We start from the raw sequence: 17,151 nt of genomic DNA, 5'->3' as shown, positions 1-17,151 counted from the left end.
AGAAAATCATCTAAAATGTATACTCATGTTTTGTTAAGGATTAGTTAATCATTAATTAAAGACTTATAAATGACGCATGACTAAATGTTATTATAAAGTGTTACCCAAAGGATCATACTGTACACACAGTTTTGTACTGTATGATTAAGAGTACACACAGTAATGTACAGTTTACACAGTACAGCTGACAGTGAAAACATTTATACTATTATTAACATAATATGCAATAAGTCTGCATACAGTCAGAGTTGTACCGCATACAGAATAATACGTGTTACACAGGAATACACAGTATAATTTATGCAGTATTCAAAGTAGTGTATTGTACACACAGCAATATACACAGTAATGTATCGACAGTATTATACAGTATACACTGCATACAGTAATACAGTGTATACACTGTTATGTAGTATACAAAGCAATTCACAGTGTTCACAAATCAAGCATGAAGTGTAGTTTAAATACTACATATGTAATTGTATAACGGGGACATATTAAAGGGTCCTGACAGGTTCAGTGCTAATCTATGTATCGGGACAAAGGTCTTAAGTGATCAAGGCGTCTAATCCCAACAGGGCTGAAATCAATTCTGTCCAGGCTCACACATTACATTGATAACTTGCTTCATTAACTAAAATATATTTCATAAAAACATTTAGACATACTTGGACATATGTTCATTTTACCTTCATAACTTCATAATTTGAACCTCCATGTGAAATTTATTCTGATTGCTATGCTGTGGACTACACACCATGGTGATTAGAAGAAATCCCATTGGTTGTTAGGAACATAGACTTTCTATTGATTTAGCTCAAGGTTATCTCGTGGCCAACAGAAGTTATTAGGCTATTCAATACTGTAATGTGTATTGTTATTATAACTGCAGAACCAACAGGACAGCTTCTTTGGCAGCAGAATCATGTTTGTCTGTGGAGAGAGAACAATAATGTGTGTGTGTGTGTATATGATGTGTATGGATGTGTGTGTGTGTGTGTGTGTGTGTGTGTGTGTGTGTGTGTGTGTGTGTGTGTGTGTGTGTGTGTGTGTGTGTGTGTGTGTGTGTGTGTGTGTGTGTGTGTGTGTGTGTGTGTGTGTGTGCGTGCTTGTGTTAATTTGTCATGGAAAAAAATTACACCAAAGCCTGTAAGTGCTCAGCAGATCGTGGTCCTGCAGACCTCTGATAGTGTGGGTGTAGCCGGTTGCAGATAATCTCACACATACACACACACACACACACACACACACACACACACACACACACACACACACACACACACACACACACACACACACACACACACACACACACACACACACACACACACACACACACACACACAGTTGAAGAATGTTTTTTCTAAAGAGCTTTTCATCCTCAAAATGGTCTTTAATAGGCTATGTCCTCCAGTGTGCACCTGCGCCGCTCCTGCAAAAGCCGTCACATGACGTGGTGGCTGCTGATCTACAGTGACTATCACCAAATAAGGAATTGTGAGCAAACTCCCTCTTTCAGATGACGTTGAACGTAAAGCGCCTTCCGTATAGGGCCTATAGGCCCATACATTTAAACAGAGAGTCAAAACCAGTCGGGGGGGGACCTCGCGCTAATCCGACGGTTTTACGGGAAGCTTGGAATAGCGGCGCGCGTCCCTGCAGCGGGTTGCTAATCCAGCAGCCCGCTCACGTACCGCACCGTCCCTGCGGCAGCAGCCAATAAGATAACGAGAACAGGCTGCGGTCACTTGTTGGGGCAGAGAAGTGACGCGAAACCTCGTGAAATTAATGAATTTGAGATTGGCTTTTAAAAATACAAAACTCGTGTAGGTTAATTCAAGCCCGCTCGTCGCTCACGTCCTTAACCAGCCCCTCCCCCCATCCCCCACCCCCTCCCTTTCTGAATGCGCGCCAAGGTGATTATGCCGGGCGGACACCAGTGTTGCCAGATTGTGCCCGATTTCCCTTACAATCTGGCAACACTGTATGCGGACACGCCTTTAGTCGCAGCACCACCCAACAGAGACGAGCGGCGAGTCAAGGACCGAGCAGAACAGAAGGGACTGGAAGGCGGTTACTACTCCTCCTTTCTCTTCTCTTCTACCACTGTCTTTCTTGCTCCCCCTGTCTCTTTAGTCTGTAGACGAAGACACTTTGTGGTCCAGGGGCTTGACAACACAAGAAAACAAGTGAGGATCTTTAAAGCGTTCAGAACAATTCTGCGGAGATGGAGGTGCCAGGTCTAGCACACAACATAACCAGTCCTATGAGTCCGTGTGAGGGGATGATCAAGGACCTGAGCCTGGACGCCCTGCAATTATGTGAACGAGATGGTAAGATTACTTGTTACTTAGGCTATTGGTTATTTAAATGTAGACTGTCATTGGCGCACTGTGTTTTCTTTCTTTTATTTTCAAATGAATGTATTGCTCAAAAAATGCAGTTTGACTTTGACTCGTAAACCCTATATGGAATCAACTATGGTTGTTTTATTGTACAGTTGTCCGGTCATGTGCGTTTTCTGGACCCAAGTTGGGGCTCGAACACAGCCGCGTGGCGCGAGCTCTCCGTGTTTCAGCACCACGGACGTGGACAGAGGCCGACAGCCGCTGAGCGCTGTGCTCCCCCTCAGGGAATACGTTTCGCAGCCTCATTAATCAGAATGCATGTGTGTGCAAAATGTCAATAGGGAAGGCTTTTCGTATAATAAAATGCAAATGCATTTACATTCACCTCATCAGCAGGACCGCTGCAACAATTCTGCATGCATGTGCTCATGCAATGGACGGCATCTTAAATGGATCAAATTCTATCTTTCTGGTAGTGATTGTATGCTGTAAAGGCTACAAAGCCAACATGAAGAAATAGCAGTTGTTCAAATCATATTGTGATCCCTGGTTTGTCATTGTCTCTCCGAATTTCTCTCCCTCAGACCCCTGTTCTCTCTATGTCAATTAAGATTGAATCGGGAGACTATTTCAGCATTGACTTTTGCTATTTTTAATTGTCTAGGCCTAGAGGTAAACGTTTGGAGGCAGTCGTTGGGAAAAAAATAGCAAGTCATCATGGGCAGTTATATGAAGCCGAGTCAAATTCTCAAATATGCCTGCACCCAGAGATAGAGGTTTGGATCCCCACAGCACAGCTTCACTTTCCAATCTCCATAGCACAGCTTGGTTTAAAGCATTATTTATAAGAGTCTGAATAAGCATATTCACTCTTCTGATAACCGAGAACGTCCCTCATTGCGAAGCGTATTCTCACTCTGGGACGATTTCAATAATTGTGTTAAAATTAGCAAGTTTGCCGCACATTTCCCCCAGAATAGTACACAGGACAGACTGGTCTACTGTGGTTCCTATTCATTCATGTGCATTCATTTGGTCACAAAAGAGGATCTATCTCAGAAGAGCCCGTTGTACCAGAGTCTCTCATTTTACTCTCTGCTGGAGCAGTACCTCATAAAGTAATGGAGTACTACAGTACAGTATATCCTCTGATTCTGACCCCATTGTTAAAGCTATGGTTTCAATATAGGGTCTGTGTTTGTGTTGGTGTGTGAGTGTGTGTATGTGTGTGTATATGTGTGTGTGTGTGTGTGTGTGTGTGTGTGTGTGTGTGTGTGTGTGTGTGTGTGTGTGTGTGTGTGTGTGTGTGTGTGTGTGTGTGTGTGTGTGTGTGTGTGTGTGTGTGTGTGTGTGTGTGATTATGTGTGTTGTTGTGTGTTTGTGTATGTGTATGCTAGTGTGTGTGTGTAGGTGTGTGTGTTTGTGTGTGTGTGTGTGTGTGTGTGTGTGTGTGTGTGTGTGTGTGTGTGTGTGTGTGTGTGTGTGTGTGTGTGTTTGTGTGTGTGTGTGCGTGCGTGTGTGTGTGTGTGTGTGTGTGTGTGTGTGTGTATGTGTGTGTGTGTTTGTGTGTGTGTGTGTGTGTGTGTGTGAGTACGGCCATTGTTGGGGCCTTCACTCACCCACATCTTCACTGTTTATGGAGCAATACGATCCCAACGGCTGTTGTTGTACAGCAGGTTTTTCGCCATGTTTCGAGGTTGGCATGGCCTTCCAGAAGGTGATGGCCCAGGAAGAGGAGATACTTCCACACTCTGAATGCTGTATATTCTTTAGTTGCATTGCCTCACAAAGGAAGGGAACAGGATTGATTCTGCTACTGAAATAGCACAATGCTGACATTGATATACAACCGTTTTGGAAAATATCCATATCTCCGACGTGATCACCAATGTGTCTACTGAGAAGGACTCATCAATTATGATTGTATAATACCAAAACTCTACCGACAGATATTTTGATACACCAGCACACACTGGATAACCCATATCTATGCAGGTAGTTTTTAATTAAAAGGTCCGGTGTTCGATTCCCCTGCTCAGCTCACCAAGTAGTATAAGACGATTTGCCTTGGGTAGAAAAATTGCATGTTAAATATGGGGCAATATTATTGTGCATTGAGCTACAGTATTCACTAAAAGTCTATATCACCGGCTCCAGAGAGGCTTATGTTTTAAGCGTTGACCTAGCTTTTAAAAATCCACCCCACTAAAACCCGCTGTCACATTTTATGAGAACGGCTGATCCTAGCCAAGAATGGTGGTAGCATCATCTAACCAGCCACCAAGTGAGATCTCCTGAGAAGCATGCGTTCACCATTGAACACGGACGTTTCCAACCCAAAGATTCCGACTTGTGTTTACGCTGTTAAGTTAACTCAGGGGGAAAAACAACATGGCTGCCCAAAGGAAGTGCAGTATATGGTGTCTCATTGCTTGATACAAACAACATAGGCATCATCACGATGAAAAACAGAGGAGACAAACACTGTCTTGTTCATTTAATCTGTAAAATAGCTTGTTCTGCATATCGCTATGCTCACAGCTAAATATAATGACAAAAAACATATTGCATAATTACCCAGCAAATTATATGTGAAGACTTCAACAAACCTTTTACATTTTCAAATTTCATTCCCATAAACGATGTTGATTTTCCCACTGACATCAAAACGGCAAACCAGAGCCCTGAAATTATACCCGAATTTCCGACCCGTAATTCCAAATTTGACAACCGTTCAGTCTTTTCATTCCAAGTTTGACAACAGTTCTTTTCTTCAGAGCACCGAGTTGTCTTGTACGCAGTGATAATAGCAGATGGGGGCGTCTGTCATAAGGCTCCAGCGGAGGTGTCACAGTCCTTTCTCAGATGAGTCTCCCATGGCCCAATGGTGACCTGGAATCACAGGGTGCAGTGTGACGTGACAAGCAGCAGACATAATAGCGCAAACAGGTACCAGATCAGGGTTTAACCCTGAGCTCAGTCGTCATCCATCCTTGATATTCACTGGCATTTATATCGCTGGTGTCTCACTTCATACAGGGGCTTCATGGAATACACCAGACACACACAAAGTGCGCACAGGGCCCTTGTAATGCTGCTTCTGCCACAGCCCTGTTATTAAGTCTCCATGATGGATGCACTGTATTAATGGGCCGCTGGTGTGCTGTGTGTGTGTGTGTGTGTGTGTGTGTGTGTGTGTGTGTGTGTGTGTGTGTGTGTGTGTGTGTGTGTGTGTGTGTGTGTGTGTGTGTGTGTGTGTGTGTGTGTGTGTGTGTGTGTGTGTCCCCTTCCTGTTCCAGCTGTGACAACCAGGGCTGTCTTTTATGCCTTTGAGTACCACTGATTTGCATTTTTTTGGGAACATAATAATAATAACCATATTGATATTTAAACTAGGCGAAGAGATAAAAATATGTCGTACCTTACATTATATTAAACAGCAAAATCTATATTTTGTTCAGGTAATTGATTGCCAGGAGAAATTAATTAAGATTCATCTGAGATAAAATCAGGAACAGTTCCACAGCTCCTACCTCACAGAACGTCTAGGATGAATGTTTAGAAGTTCAGTAATCCCATGTGAAAACTCAGAATTAATGGTAAAGGAATGGGCCAAACGGACAAGTACTATATGAAACAATCACTCTAAACTAGGCCTTTACAATAAGGGTAGTTCCTGTAGTGGCCTTTCTCTCTCTCCTGGCAGGTGTCTTGGGCCAGTGTGCCTCCAATTAAAACTAAAACATATGGCCTCATTAACGTACCTCCACCTGGTTTCGATAATCCCCTTTCCTCCCACCACACAACCCTTTTGATGACATGAATACAAAACCAAATAAAAAACACATCGCTAACACCAGACCAAAACATGGGTTCTGATGTTAGAATAGATTTAGAGAGGAAGACATTTCAAATGCCACTGTCTGCGCCATCAACAACCCTCTAAAATCCATGAGGCAACTGATGAGAACAGGCTATGGATGTATGGAGTAGAACCGATTCACAAGATGTCATCAAATGAAACTACCTGATTATGGATCTGTTCCTTTATTGTACCAGGGCACATTGACCATGGTCCACGTTCATCTCTAGCTGATTTTACCACCTGTGCTCTGGTACATAAAAGGTGCCGGCCCATACTTAGTTTTAAGAGCTACACCTGGGTTCATCCTACGATGACCGTTCTGTGAAAGGGTCCAGGAAGTGGCTTTTCCTACCAATCGATGAGCAGTTTTGGAGAAACATTCTTAAATGTAAGGATGGTTAGTCAATATGGGTAAATTCATTTAAACATACAAAATGATTGAATGAATAGACAATATTGTAAGAGCTTGGAAGACATTCAACCACATAACAGAAGTAGTCCTGCTCTGTGTCATCTGGTCCTGATATATTAACTTGCTCATCCTTCCTGTGGGCAGTTGGTCCATGACTGTGTTGGCAAGATAAAAAAGAGACACTGCCATCCCAGCTGCACTCAGTGGATTAGTACTCCTCCTTATATTGACTTTACATTTCTATATTCCAGACAACTGAGTATACACTTTATTTAGTTATATTGAAGTACATTTTCTTTTGGCTGACTTTAATGATATTCCCTTAAATGTTTTATTGCAACTCAGAGGATGGTCTGTTTTCAGAAGTTTTTAAATAATAATTTCTTGCGGTACTGCTGATTATATGTGATGTGTCTAGATTTTTCTCATTTAAATCTCTACTGAATCATTTGAAAACCATTGATACCCATGGTATCTTCCTTTAAAATCAACATTTTCTGAATGCACTTATTCCTCAAGTCATTGCCAACTCCTATGAACAGGTATTGCCAGACATTCTTAACAGTGTTGTCTAGTCTCAGTCTGGTCGGTTCCGCAAATAAAGCATCTCTATTAAACCTCTGAGGTCCGCTCTTGCGTATCGTCTGTTTGTTGTGTAAGGCCTTCTGGTCGCTGCACTTTAAACAAACCGAAGCGTGCATTCTGCCCTATAAATAACCTTGTGAGCATTCTGACACAGCAGAAATATCTGCTGGCGCCGAAACTTAATAGTGGCATTGAATCCCAGAGGCTCATTTAGATTAATGAAAACTCAAGAATATTGTCCTTGTAACAAATCGCTGCATAAAAAACCATCAGGGTGATTATTTTTGAAAAGGGCTTTGATCGATTATAATGCACCTTTCTCTTGCGTTCCCTTTTGTTCAATTATGCTTCCATGTTTTAATGGAAGCTTAAAGGCTATGTTTTAATTCTCACTGTGTGCACAATCATATATTTACACTGAAGTAGGCCTGAATCAGACAACAAAAAAAGGGAGATTTTACTTTTAGTGATAAGTGCACAAAGAATATGTTGATGAGATAACATGATTAAATGCTTGCATTGTTTTTTGATTTCTAAAATCTATGACATCAGTAAACATGGCTGATAAATAATAAATAGCGTGGAAGGAATAGAATAGCCTAGAGGTGCAAGGGCTATTTGAAAAGGAATGTTGTGATACTGAGCAACATTTAAAAGAAAGCGAAATAATCCATCACCTGCTGCAACAGGATCCTGACCTCAGAGTCTGGCCTCTGCTGACTGGTCATTTTCTGGTGTTTTTTGGGCAATAGTCCCCCAGGCTGAACAAACTGAGCTCTTTTGAGGGGCTTTTTCCTTTGGCCTAAGGTCTAAGGGTTAGTTAGGTGTTGAGTGTGTACCAGTAAGACCTTTGAGATGGTGGTTCATAGGGTGAGATCGATGACCTTGACACTCTCAGGGCTGATTAGCTTTCCTTCTGTAGCAGTAGAGCGAGATCATCTTTCAAAGCAGAGGGCCAATGAGAACAACCGTCGTACATGGACTTAGGGCTCCATTGTTACTTTCTGCAGCATCAATGAACAACAAGAACTATTTTTTTCTGAAGCTAAAAATCCAAACTCATGCTAATAAGTAGCACAACAACACTTTGTCCGGGAGCCCGTTTGACCAGAGAATTACTGCCGCTTTCGGTTTCAATTAATTCAATCTGATATTAATATTTCCCTGGAAAAAAAACACAGAATTACTGAAATTGTAATTTGTTTCGGTGTGTTGAACGTTGAACAATACGATTTTTTCCCATTGACTTTTCTTCTTCTTTCTTATCATTGGATTTAATTATATTTCCTCTTAAACACTGAACCCATACAACGACATTAATAGTCTATATCTGGGGTACTCAAGTAGAAATGATGAGGGGCCACAATTTTTTTTTTCAGTGACTCAAGGGGCCGGTCGGTATACGTGTGACTGAGGCCGATATATGCTCTGTTTTAGACGTAACGCGTAAGCACGTAAGATACATAACCCCCCCTTGCGCGGTAAAATATCCCCCCTTACGTGCTTAAGTGCGTCGGCCAAAATTCCTGACTATGCGACTAAAACACTACGGCCCTACGCAGCTCGCAAAGACTGTGATTGGCCAGCTAACCACATCCTTTCAGGAGTCTCACATTTCCGGTTTTACAGCATAATAGCGCCATTTTTAAAAGGCTGTGACAGAAGCGAATGAAGAATTTTGAAGAAGGAGAAGAAGAAAACACAAGAACGAATTATGATAATTATAAATATAAACAAGCCAGCGATTTCCACTTCCACGCCCACAGATTCGTTCGTTGCTCCCCCTACTGTTCTGGCGGAGAATCCCCTTGCAACACGCGCAATCCTTAAGGAACCTTAAAGGAACCGTAAATCAAAACTTGTCTAAAACAAGTCCCTTGTGTAAATTACGTGCTTACGTCTCTGCGTCTAAAACGACCCTAAATCGGCCTTGACTGCTGCTGAGATGGACTGTCTGCCTCGAATTTGGGAGGGCTGGAGCGGTCTGTGGGCTGGAGTGCTATCTGTTTATCGTTGCAACCCCCAGCCTCGTATTGAGATCGCGGCGCGCGGTTTCAAAATAAGAGCGCCCAGCACGATTTTTTTTGTATTTTTTTTTTATTTTTTTTTTATAATTAAAAAAACTTTTCAAAACAGCTCGAGGGCCATTAATAGACACCCCGCGGGCCACAAAAGGCCCGCGGGCCGCTACTTGAGTATGACTGGTCTATATCCTTCTTTATGATTCCAAGGCCGCAGTGCATGAGCCGTTGTTGACTCCCTTATAGCGACCCACTCGCGTGAAGTGTGCCCAGGAATGTTCCTCCTAGTAACATTCATTCTTCAATTCACGCCACTGAGCCCGTTACACAGCCAAAACATTGTTTGCTTGTGTCTGTGTGTTTTCTTTTTTTTTTACTGTGGTGAAATTTCTAGTAGGCTCCTCCGCTTTGTTTCACAAAGCTCCTATTCAACTTGCTGATTAATGTGTTCGGCTTTGTTCTGCTGGGGCGTGGACCGTTCTTATTAAACATCCACGGAGCAAACGGGTCAAGAAGAGTCTATTAACAGCAGCACAATCAGAGAGGATTTCATGGTGCTTAGACAGAGCTGGTAGTTAGCGAGTCACGGAGGCCACCGTCGACATTAGGAGGAGTCACTCACATCGCAGGGCGAAAAGTGACTCCTAGAGGTTTCCCCCCAAATCTGAAGGCAGATGCGTTCTCCTCATTTGTCATTTCCTAAGACTTCGATGAGTTCGAGGGTTTCCAGATGAAGCTATAAATAGCTCTGTGGTGTAGGAGCGCAGCGGCAGAGCTAGGGGAGATACAATCAGCAGTGCTTGAAATATTGAATGCCGGCATATGTTCCTGGCAACTGGTAGGTAGGCCGGGATTGATTTGTTGCCAAGGCAACCTCAAATACACTGCGCGCTGTGGGAGAGCTGGTTCGTGGTGTACCCAGCGATAGCATTCCCGAGGGGTAAATCTGTCCTTCGACGTCAACACGAGTGGCTTTAAGGCTCCAGATCCAAGGAAAGAAATGATCCATGGGGACGAGCTATAGAGAGACCAGCGGAAGCCAAATGAATGCTGTGGTATTGACCTGGTTCATGGTAGTTTATGTTTGGCATCAGTATGAAGGGTCCTAAGGTCATAAGCTCTGCTGCTCAATTCCCAAACCACATACTAGTCGAGTGTCGCTGAATTGGTGGGGGGTGGCAGTGAGCATGGCAGTAGCACTGCAATGGTTATGGGTTCGTTTCCCACTCGGGACACCCAGGCTCAGAATGTTTGCAGTGTAAGCCGTTTAGACAAAATGGTCCAGCATGGCAGATATATAATGTCAACTTTTAGCTTATTTCTTATACACAAGTTACAACAAAAGGTTTCAGTGCAAACACTGCGATGTTCAGCTTAAAATACACTACACTCTGTTTCATTTATCTGTCCCAAGATAAAGATACAGTTCAGTTCAGTTACTTTAATTGTCAATGGTCAAATTGTCAAGAGTCCAAACAAATACAGCGGAAATAGAATCCCTTCAAAGAGTAAAACATGGAGGTCAGGGTCTCAGGAAACAAGGTCTCTGCTCCGCTGGGTGGTCTCACTCAGACAACAAAAGCAACAAACCGCAACGCAAAAGGATCAATGACAATTCCCTGTTAACTCTGCCCCTGGCCACTACAATAATGGCAGTTGCTGGACTTTTACAGGTGACATGTGTATACGAGTGAAACAATTAACAATGTGAAACATGTATAAACAATCTTATAATTTTATTATTTTGAAGTTAAACCTTTTATTAGAGTTGTTTAGATGCGCAGCGTCTGATTGGATTCTGGGGCTGGGAGAGGCTGCATACGTGTCACACATTGAGCAATCTATGTGCACCAGCCATCACCACAAACACTCAGGGAGAGATCTCCTTCATGGTAACATGGAGCCCCAGCATGCTATACCAGCACATTTCTACAGCTTCAGTTTGCATAGTTACAATATTGTATATCGTAATCTGAATTCGGGCTCTCATCCTTCTTACTGTGGCTGATAAGACATTCTGTGCATCTTAGTATCAACTTCACAGTCCTGATGCTTGACCTTTGGCCTCCTATTCAAACCACCAGGCAGTAAGTCCCAGGACATCTCGGAGGTGGAGGAGCTGCCGGTGGCCCAGAACATCAAGATCAGCAACATCACGTGTGACTCCTTCAAGATCTGCTGGGACATGGACCCCAAGGTCAAGGATCGCATCACACACTACTTCATCGACCTGAACAAGAAGGAGAACAAGAACTCTAACAAGTTCAAGCACAAGGTGAGTGAGCAACGCATTGGTTCAAAATTCATACAATGTAATACCATTTATATTCTTCCTTACCACCTCTGACGTGGGCGGCCATGTTTAAAAGACGGCAGATGACATTGAGGCTGGAGCTGGGCGATGAGAAATGGTGCCGAGCTTGCGACTAGGAGTTTTGAGTTGACGCGTCGTTTTATTACATCTCTTACCTCTCTTCAGTCTCTCTCTTTAGACCTGTCCTGTCTCTCTTCAGTCTCTCTTTAGACCCGTCCTGTCTCTCTTCTCTCCCTCTTTCAACCCACCGTGCTGTCTCTCTTCACTCCCTCTCTTTAGACCCGTCCTCTCTCTCTTCTCTCCCTCTTTCAACCCACCGTGCTGTCTCTCTTCACTCTCTCTCTTTAGACCTGTCCTGTCTCCCTTCAGTCTCTCTTTAGACCCGTCCTGTCTCTCTTCTCTCCCTGTCTTTAGACCATCCTGTCTCTCTCTTTAGACCCGTCCCGTCTCTCTTCTCTCCCTCTCTTTAGACCCATCCTGTCTCTCTTCAGTCTCTCTCTTTAGACCATCCTGTCTCTCTTCTCTCCCTCTTTCAACCTACCGTCCTGTCTCTCTTCACTCTCTCTCTTCTCTCCCTCTTTCAACCTACCGTCCTGTCTCTCTTCACTCTCTCTCTTTAGACCCGTCTCCTGTCTCTCTTCTCTCCTTCAACCCACCGTCCTGTCTCTTTTCTCTACATCTCTTTAGACCTGTCCTGTTTCTCTTCTCTCCTTCAACCCACCGTCCTGTCTCTCTTCAGTCTGTCTCTTAAGACCTGTCCTGTCTCTCTTCAGTCTCTCTCTGGAGACCCGTCCTGTCTCTCTTCTTTCCCTCTCTTTAGACCCGTCCTGTCTCTCTTCAGTCTCTCTCTTTAGACCTGTCCTGTCTCTCTTCTCTCCCTCTCTTTAGACCCATCCTGTCTCTCTTCAGTCTCTCTCTGGAGACCCGTCCTGTCTCTCTTCTCTCCCTCTCTTTAGACCCATCCTGTCTCTCTTCAGTCTCTCTCTTTAGACCAGTCTTGTCTATCTTCTCCCCTTTCTTTCAACCCACTGTCATGTCTCTCTTCTCTCCCTCTGTCCATGAAAGCACAATGCCCTTAAAATATAAACAGAAAAAAACCAACAGATGGGGATCATTCTTGGATTGCAAACCCATCAATAAAGGGCTCCACATTCATAGCGCTCCTGTGAATCGATGGGCTAGGGATGGGCTCTTCATCTTCCTAAGTGTCGACTCTGCAGCTCCAGAATGGGTGCCCACAGGGTGATTCCATCTCTGACTGATTCAGTCTCAGGGAAATGTTGCACCAATACATGCAATAAGACCCACTCACTAACTAACTAACGAAGTGAAGACGAGAGTGGAGGAGCAGAGAGAGTGATCAAACAAGGCCGATCTTTCCTCTTGATAATCAGTAAATTAAATGAGTGCCTGCGCAGCAATTCTCAGGGTAATACAGCACAAACAGAGAGTCAAAACCCTGCTTGAAAATGAAAACATTTAAAATAGCTAACTCGTTGTTTTTCCTTAGAGCAACACCAGATGTCAGATTAAGGCAAATTTTCACTTTGATACATGGAAACCTTAAACCAATTTCACGGGGGCCATTTTAAAAAGCTCCACAGTGAGCAGCTATTAGCCTCAAGCCCTAGCGGGCTAACAGCGCTTGCTTGGCGAGCCTGCCAGAGCTTAATTGCAAATGCAGCTGAAGACGGCAGCTCTTTTAGCAGTCGGCAAAAAAAAACATGCTCGGTCATTTCCCCATGGACGCTGCCTCTTCATCATGGTCACCTTCCTCATCCTCCCCCTGCTTGTATTCTCCTCCAGGCTAATGGATGCAGATGGGCTGAGGAGGCACCCTATCCTGCCCTGTAGAGAAGAGAGAGAGAGAGAGAGAGAGAGAGAGAGAGAGAGAGAGAGAGAGAGAGAGAGAGAGAGAGAGAGAGAGAGAGAGAGAGAGAGAGAGAGAGAGAGAGAGAGAGAGAGAAAGAGAGAGAGAGGGAGCGGGAGAGAGAGAGAGAGAGAGAGAGAGAGAGAGAGAGAGAGAGAGAGAGAGGGAGAGAGTGGGAGAGAGAGAGAGAGAGAGAGAGAGAGAGAGAGAGAGAGAGAGAGAGAGAGAGAGAGAGAGAGAGATGCTAGCGGCACTAGATGAATGGACTGCTGGAGTTGCTAGGCGGGGGGTCTTGTAATTCAGTGGTCTACAACCAGTGACCTACTGGGTCCCACTGGGAGTCCAGGGAACAAGGCTCTCCATAGAGGAGGGTCATGGATGGGAGGGGGGGCGGCGTTAGGACAAAGCCAGCCATTGTGATGTACTTTGCGGCCAAACTTGCAGTATGAATGCGTGGGGATATTATTGGTGTGTAGACCACAGTGCACCTACTGTACAGCGCCATGTTTAAAATAGGGCTCAAGACAAACGCAAGCACTGTTCTCTGTTTGCCCTTAACACACGAAACACTACCACATTCAACATACATATTTTTCATTGACTTTAACATTTTACATTGAAATCGTTTGGCGGCCGTCAAATTAATTTCACGGTCGACCAAAGGAAAGTCGAGGATGTCAAATAGAATAATAGAGTGGAGAGGAGGGATGGGGGAAGCAGGGGACAGGGGGGAGAGGAGGGAGGGGGGAGAGGGATGGTTGGAGAGGAGGACAGGGGGGAGAGGGACGGGGGGAGGGAAGAGGGGAGGGAAGGGAGGGAGGGATAGGGGGGGAAGAGGGAGAAGGGGAGGGGAGGGAAGGGGGAGAGAGATAGGGGGAGGGATGTGGATGGGAGGGAATGGGGAGACTGATAGATGGAGAGGAGGAAAGGGGGGAGAGGTGGGGATGGGGAGAGGGATAGCGGGAGAGGAGAGATTAGGAGAGGAAGGAAGGGGGAAAGGAGGGATGGGGGAGGAGATGTCGGCCATCTTGGATAGCATGCCTCCAAACAAACCTCAAATGTGGGTTGTCCCCAATTAATGCGCAATAACCTCTTGCTTTCAATTACTCCCCTTCCCAAAGCAGAAGTAGACACAATCACATTGCATGTATAAATTCAATTTAACAAAAACGATTCCTATTAAGGTGTAATATGATATTACATCTGGATCGTGTTTGTGTTGGTCTAAGTCTTAGTATGCAGGTCCACCTCTTTATGTGTGTGCGTGTGTGTGTGCATGTGTGTGTGTGGTTGCGTGTATGTGTATGTGTGTGTGCATGTGTGTGTGTATTTGTTTGCGGACATGCGCATGTGGATGGCTTAATGCAATCTTCATTCCTCAATCGTTCCGCCGTACATTCAGGAATCAGGTCATTATAGTGATGGACGTGTTATGCCCATTAAATGGTCTTTACTATGAATGCTACACATGGCAGCTGTGTTCAGTCTCACAATATAGACTATTTCAAAAATAACCCTGGCACAAGGCCACACGTCGTGCAGTTGATGGTTGAATGTATTACCCTGCTGCTCTGTATTCCATGAATAGCATTTTGTGTTTCTAATGGCTTGGTTCTACTTCAATTTGCACGGTTAAACATCCCCAATACACCAGCGGGCCGGGAAACCTTACTACTGAAGATCCCTGTGTTATTCATATGGAAATAACAGGGGTAGCCCCTTCTCTTCACCTTCTTTATCCGTGTATTCTCCTCTGTCCATGCCTCCCGCCACCCCTGCCTCGTGGGTTTGTGGGTTTTTGCTTTACTCAGGTCTCTCCTCACTCAGACAGATTAAAACCCAACATCTCTCGGTTCGTCCTGCGAGACCCCCCCGAAGGGGGTTTGGTTTCATTCCAGCCGCTATCAGGGCAGTGAAAAACAACTTGTTTTGCACTTGCACTCCCGGAGAGCAACAAATAGTGCCCACTCAGCCTGATGTTTTCATGCTTGTATTGTCTACGGGCCTGTCTGTACAAACACCATTGTATGCTGTGTCTTCCCTTCTTATCGTTTGTTATACTGCTCGCTTTAAACCCCCCCCATGTGGGACAGAATAAAGCACCGGTACTTGTATAGAAGTGACTCACTTCAATGAATCCACTCTCCCGCCCCCCTCCACCCCCCCCCCCCCCCCCCCCCCCTGACAGGACGTCCCCACCAAGCTGGTGGCCAAGGCGGTGCCCCTGCCCATGACGGTGCGGGGCCACTGGTTCCTGAGCCCGCGCACCGAGTACACGGTGGCCGTGCAGACGGCCTCCAAGCAGCCGGACGGGGACTACGCCGTCTCCGAGTGGAGCGAGATCATCGAGTTCTGCACGGCCGGTGAGCTCACGGCACGCAGCACGCAGCGGGCACCACGCAACACAAACATAACACAGATGTAGCGATGAGAGGGGATACGAGTCTGGGGAGGAGGAGCCAGAGTACGGGGTTCAGGACGATCTGGTCGGGATTCCTCTGGGAGACTCCCTCCTTGGGGGGATACCAGGCATGTAGAAACCAGGAGGAGACCCAAGGGGGGCATTCACTCCCGTCCCGTCCCGTCCTGGGTCTGCTGACACTCCCCTCCGACCCGTCCTAGTATGGTTCTGCCGACGCTCCCCTCGGGCCCGTCCTGGGCCAGAGGGGGGTGTCTTGGCTGGCCTGGTAATGTCTCCCATAGGAGTATATTGAGGAAGCTGCCAAGGGAAAGGGGCTTCTGGATTGTTGCCCATCACAATCCTACCAGGAGGAGTCCATCCATCCATCCATCCATCCATGAAAATGACATTCGGTGCATTCTGCAGGGATGTATGTATGTGTGTGTGTGTGTGTGTGTGTGTGTGTGTGTGTGTGTGTGTGTGTGTGTGTGTGTGTGTGTGTGTGTGTGTGTGTGTGTGTGTGTGTGTGTGTGTGTGTGTGTGTGTGTGTGTGTGTGTGTGTGTGTGTGTGTGTGTGTGCGTGCGTGCGTGCGTGCGTGCGTGCGTGCGTGCGTGTGTGTGTCTTTCCCTCTTATCGTGTGGGTCGTCTCCACCGGTTATTCCAGCTGCCTTACACCTCCACATAGACATACACCATGGGCTAATTGAAGGCCTCACGTTGCCCTTTAAGTGTTACAGATGTCCGTTGTGAGCCCTTGGGGGTGTCTGCCTGCCTCATGTGCATAGTCAACAGGGACCTGGCCTCCACACTCACACCCTACAATAGGTGGGTGCAGAACATGGATGGGCTTTACGTATGGATTTTACAATGAGTGTCGACTCTACAGCCGCAGAATGGGTGCCCACGGGGCGAATCTGTCTCTGACCTCTTCAGTGTCTGTGGAGATGTTCTACCAATAGATATGCAATAACACATATTTAAAGGGAGGGGGAGGGGGAGGAGGCAAAAGGGTGACGAAACGGAGGAGAAGGAGAGATGGATAGGAAAGATGGGATTGGAGGAGGAGAGAGGAGGATGGGGGGATTGAGGACGAGGCTGAGTGAAGCAATATTGGATGCAGCAGAGAGGTCAGTGGGTTTAACACCAGCGTAATACGCCTTCTGGGTTGATGGATGGCTGGACAGGATTGGTCAGGAGGGGAGGGAAGCTGGACAGGATTGGTCGGGCCGGGAGGGGGGATGGCTGGACAGGATTGGTGGGGAGGGGAGGATAGTGTGAGTGTTGGGGAGGGTGCTGCTGGGAGGCCTGGGGTGATGGTGGGGGAGGAAGAAGAG

At 45.7% G+C, this 17,151-nt stretch overlaps 1 protein-coding gene across 1 annotated transcript in view; it reads left to right on the top strand.

Annotated features, from left to right (window-relative positions):
- Window positions 1–2,036: 2,036 nt before the first annotated feature.
- LOC130404557 (phytanoyl-CoA hydroxylase-interacting protein-like) overlaps window positions 2,037–17,151 on the top strand; it is a 21,190-nt gene continuing 6,075 nt past the window's right edge. The window contains exons 1-3 of the mRNA XM_056609363.1: window positions 2,037–2,333; window positions 11,316–11,506; window positions 15,604–15,778. Of these exons, the coding sequence (XP_056465338.1) occupies window positions 2,228–2,333; window positions 11,316–11,506; window positions 15,604–15,778 (472 nt within the window). The 5' untranslated portion in view covers window positions 2,037–2,227. The remainder of the gene's footprint in view (window positions 2,334–11,315; window positions 11,507–15,603; window positions 15,779–17,151) is intronic.

The sequence above is a fragment of the Gadus chalcogrammus genome, chromosome 15 (genome assembly GCF_026213295.1).
Source record: "Gadus chalcogrammus isolate NIFS_2021 chromosome 15, NIFS_Gcha_1.0, whole genome shotgun sequence".
Taxonomy (NCBI): Eukaryota; Metazoa; Chordata; class Actinopteri; order Gadiformes; family Gadidae; genus Gadus; species Gadus chalcogrammus.
Note: the sequence above shows the minus strand (reverse complement) of the source record. Positions and strands in the feature narration are given on the sequence as shown.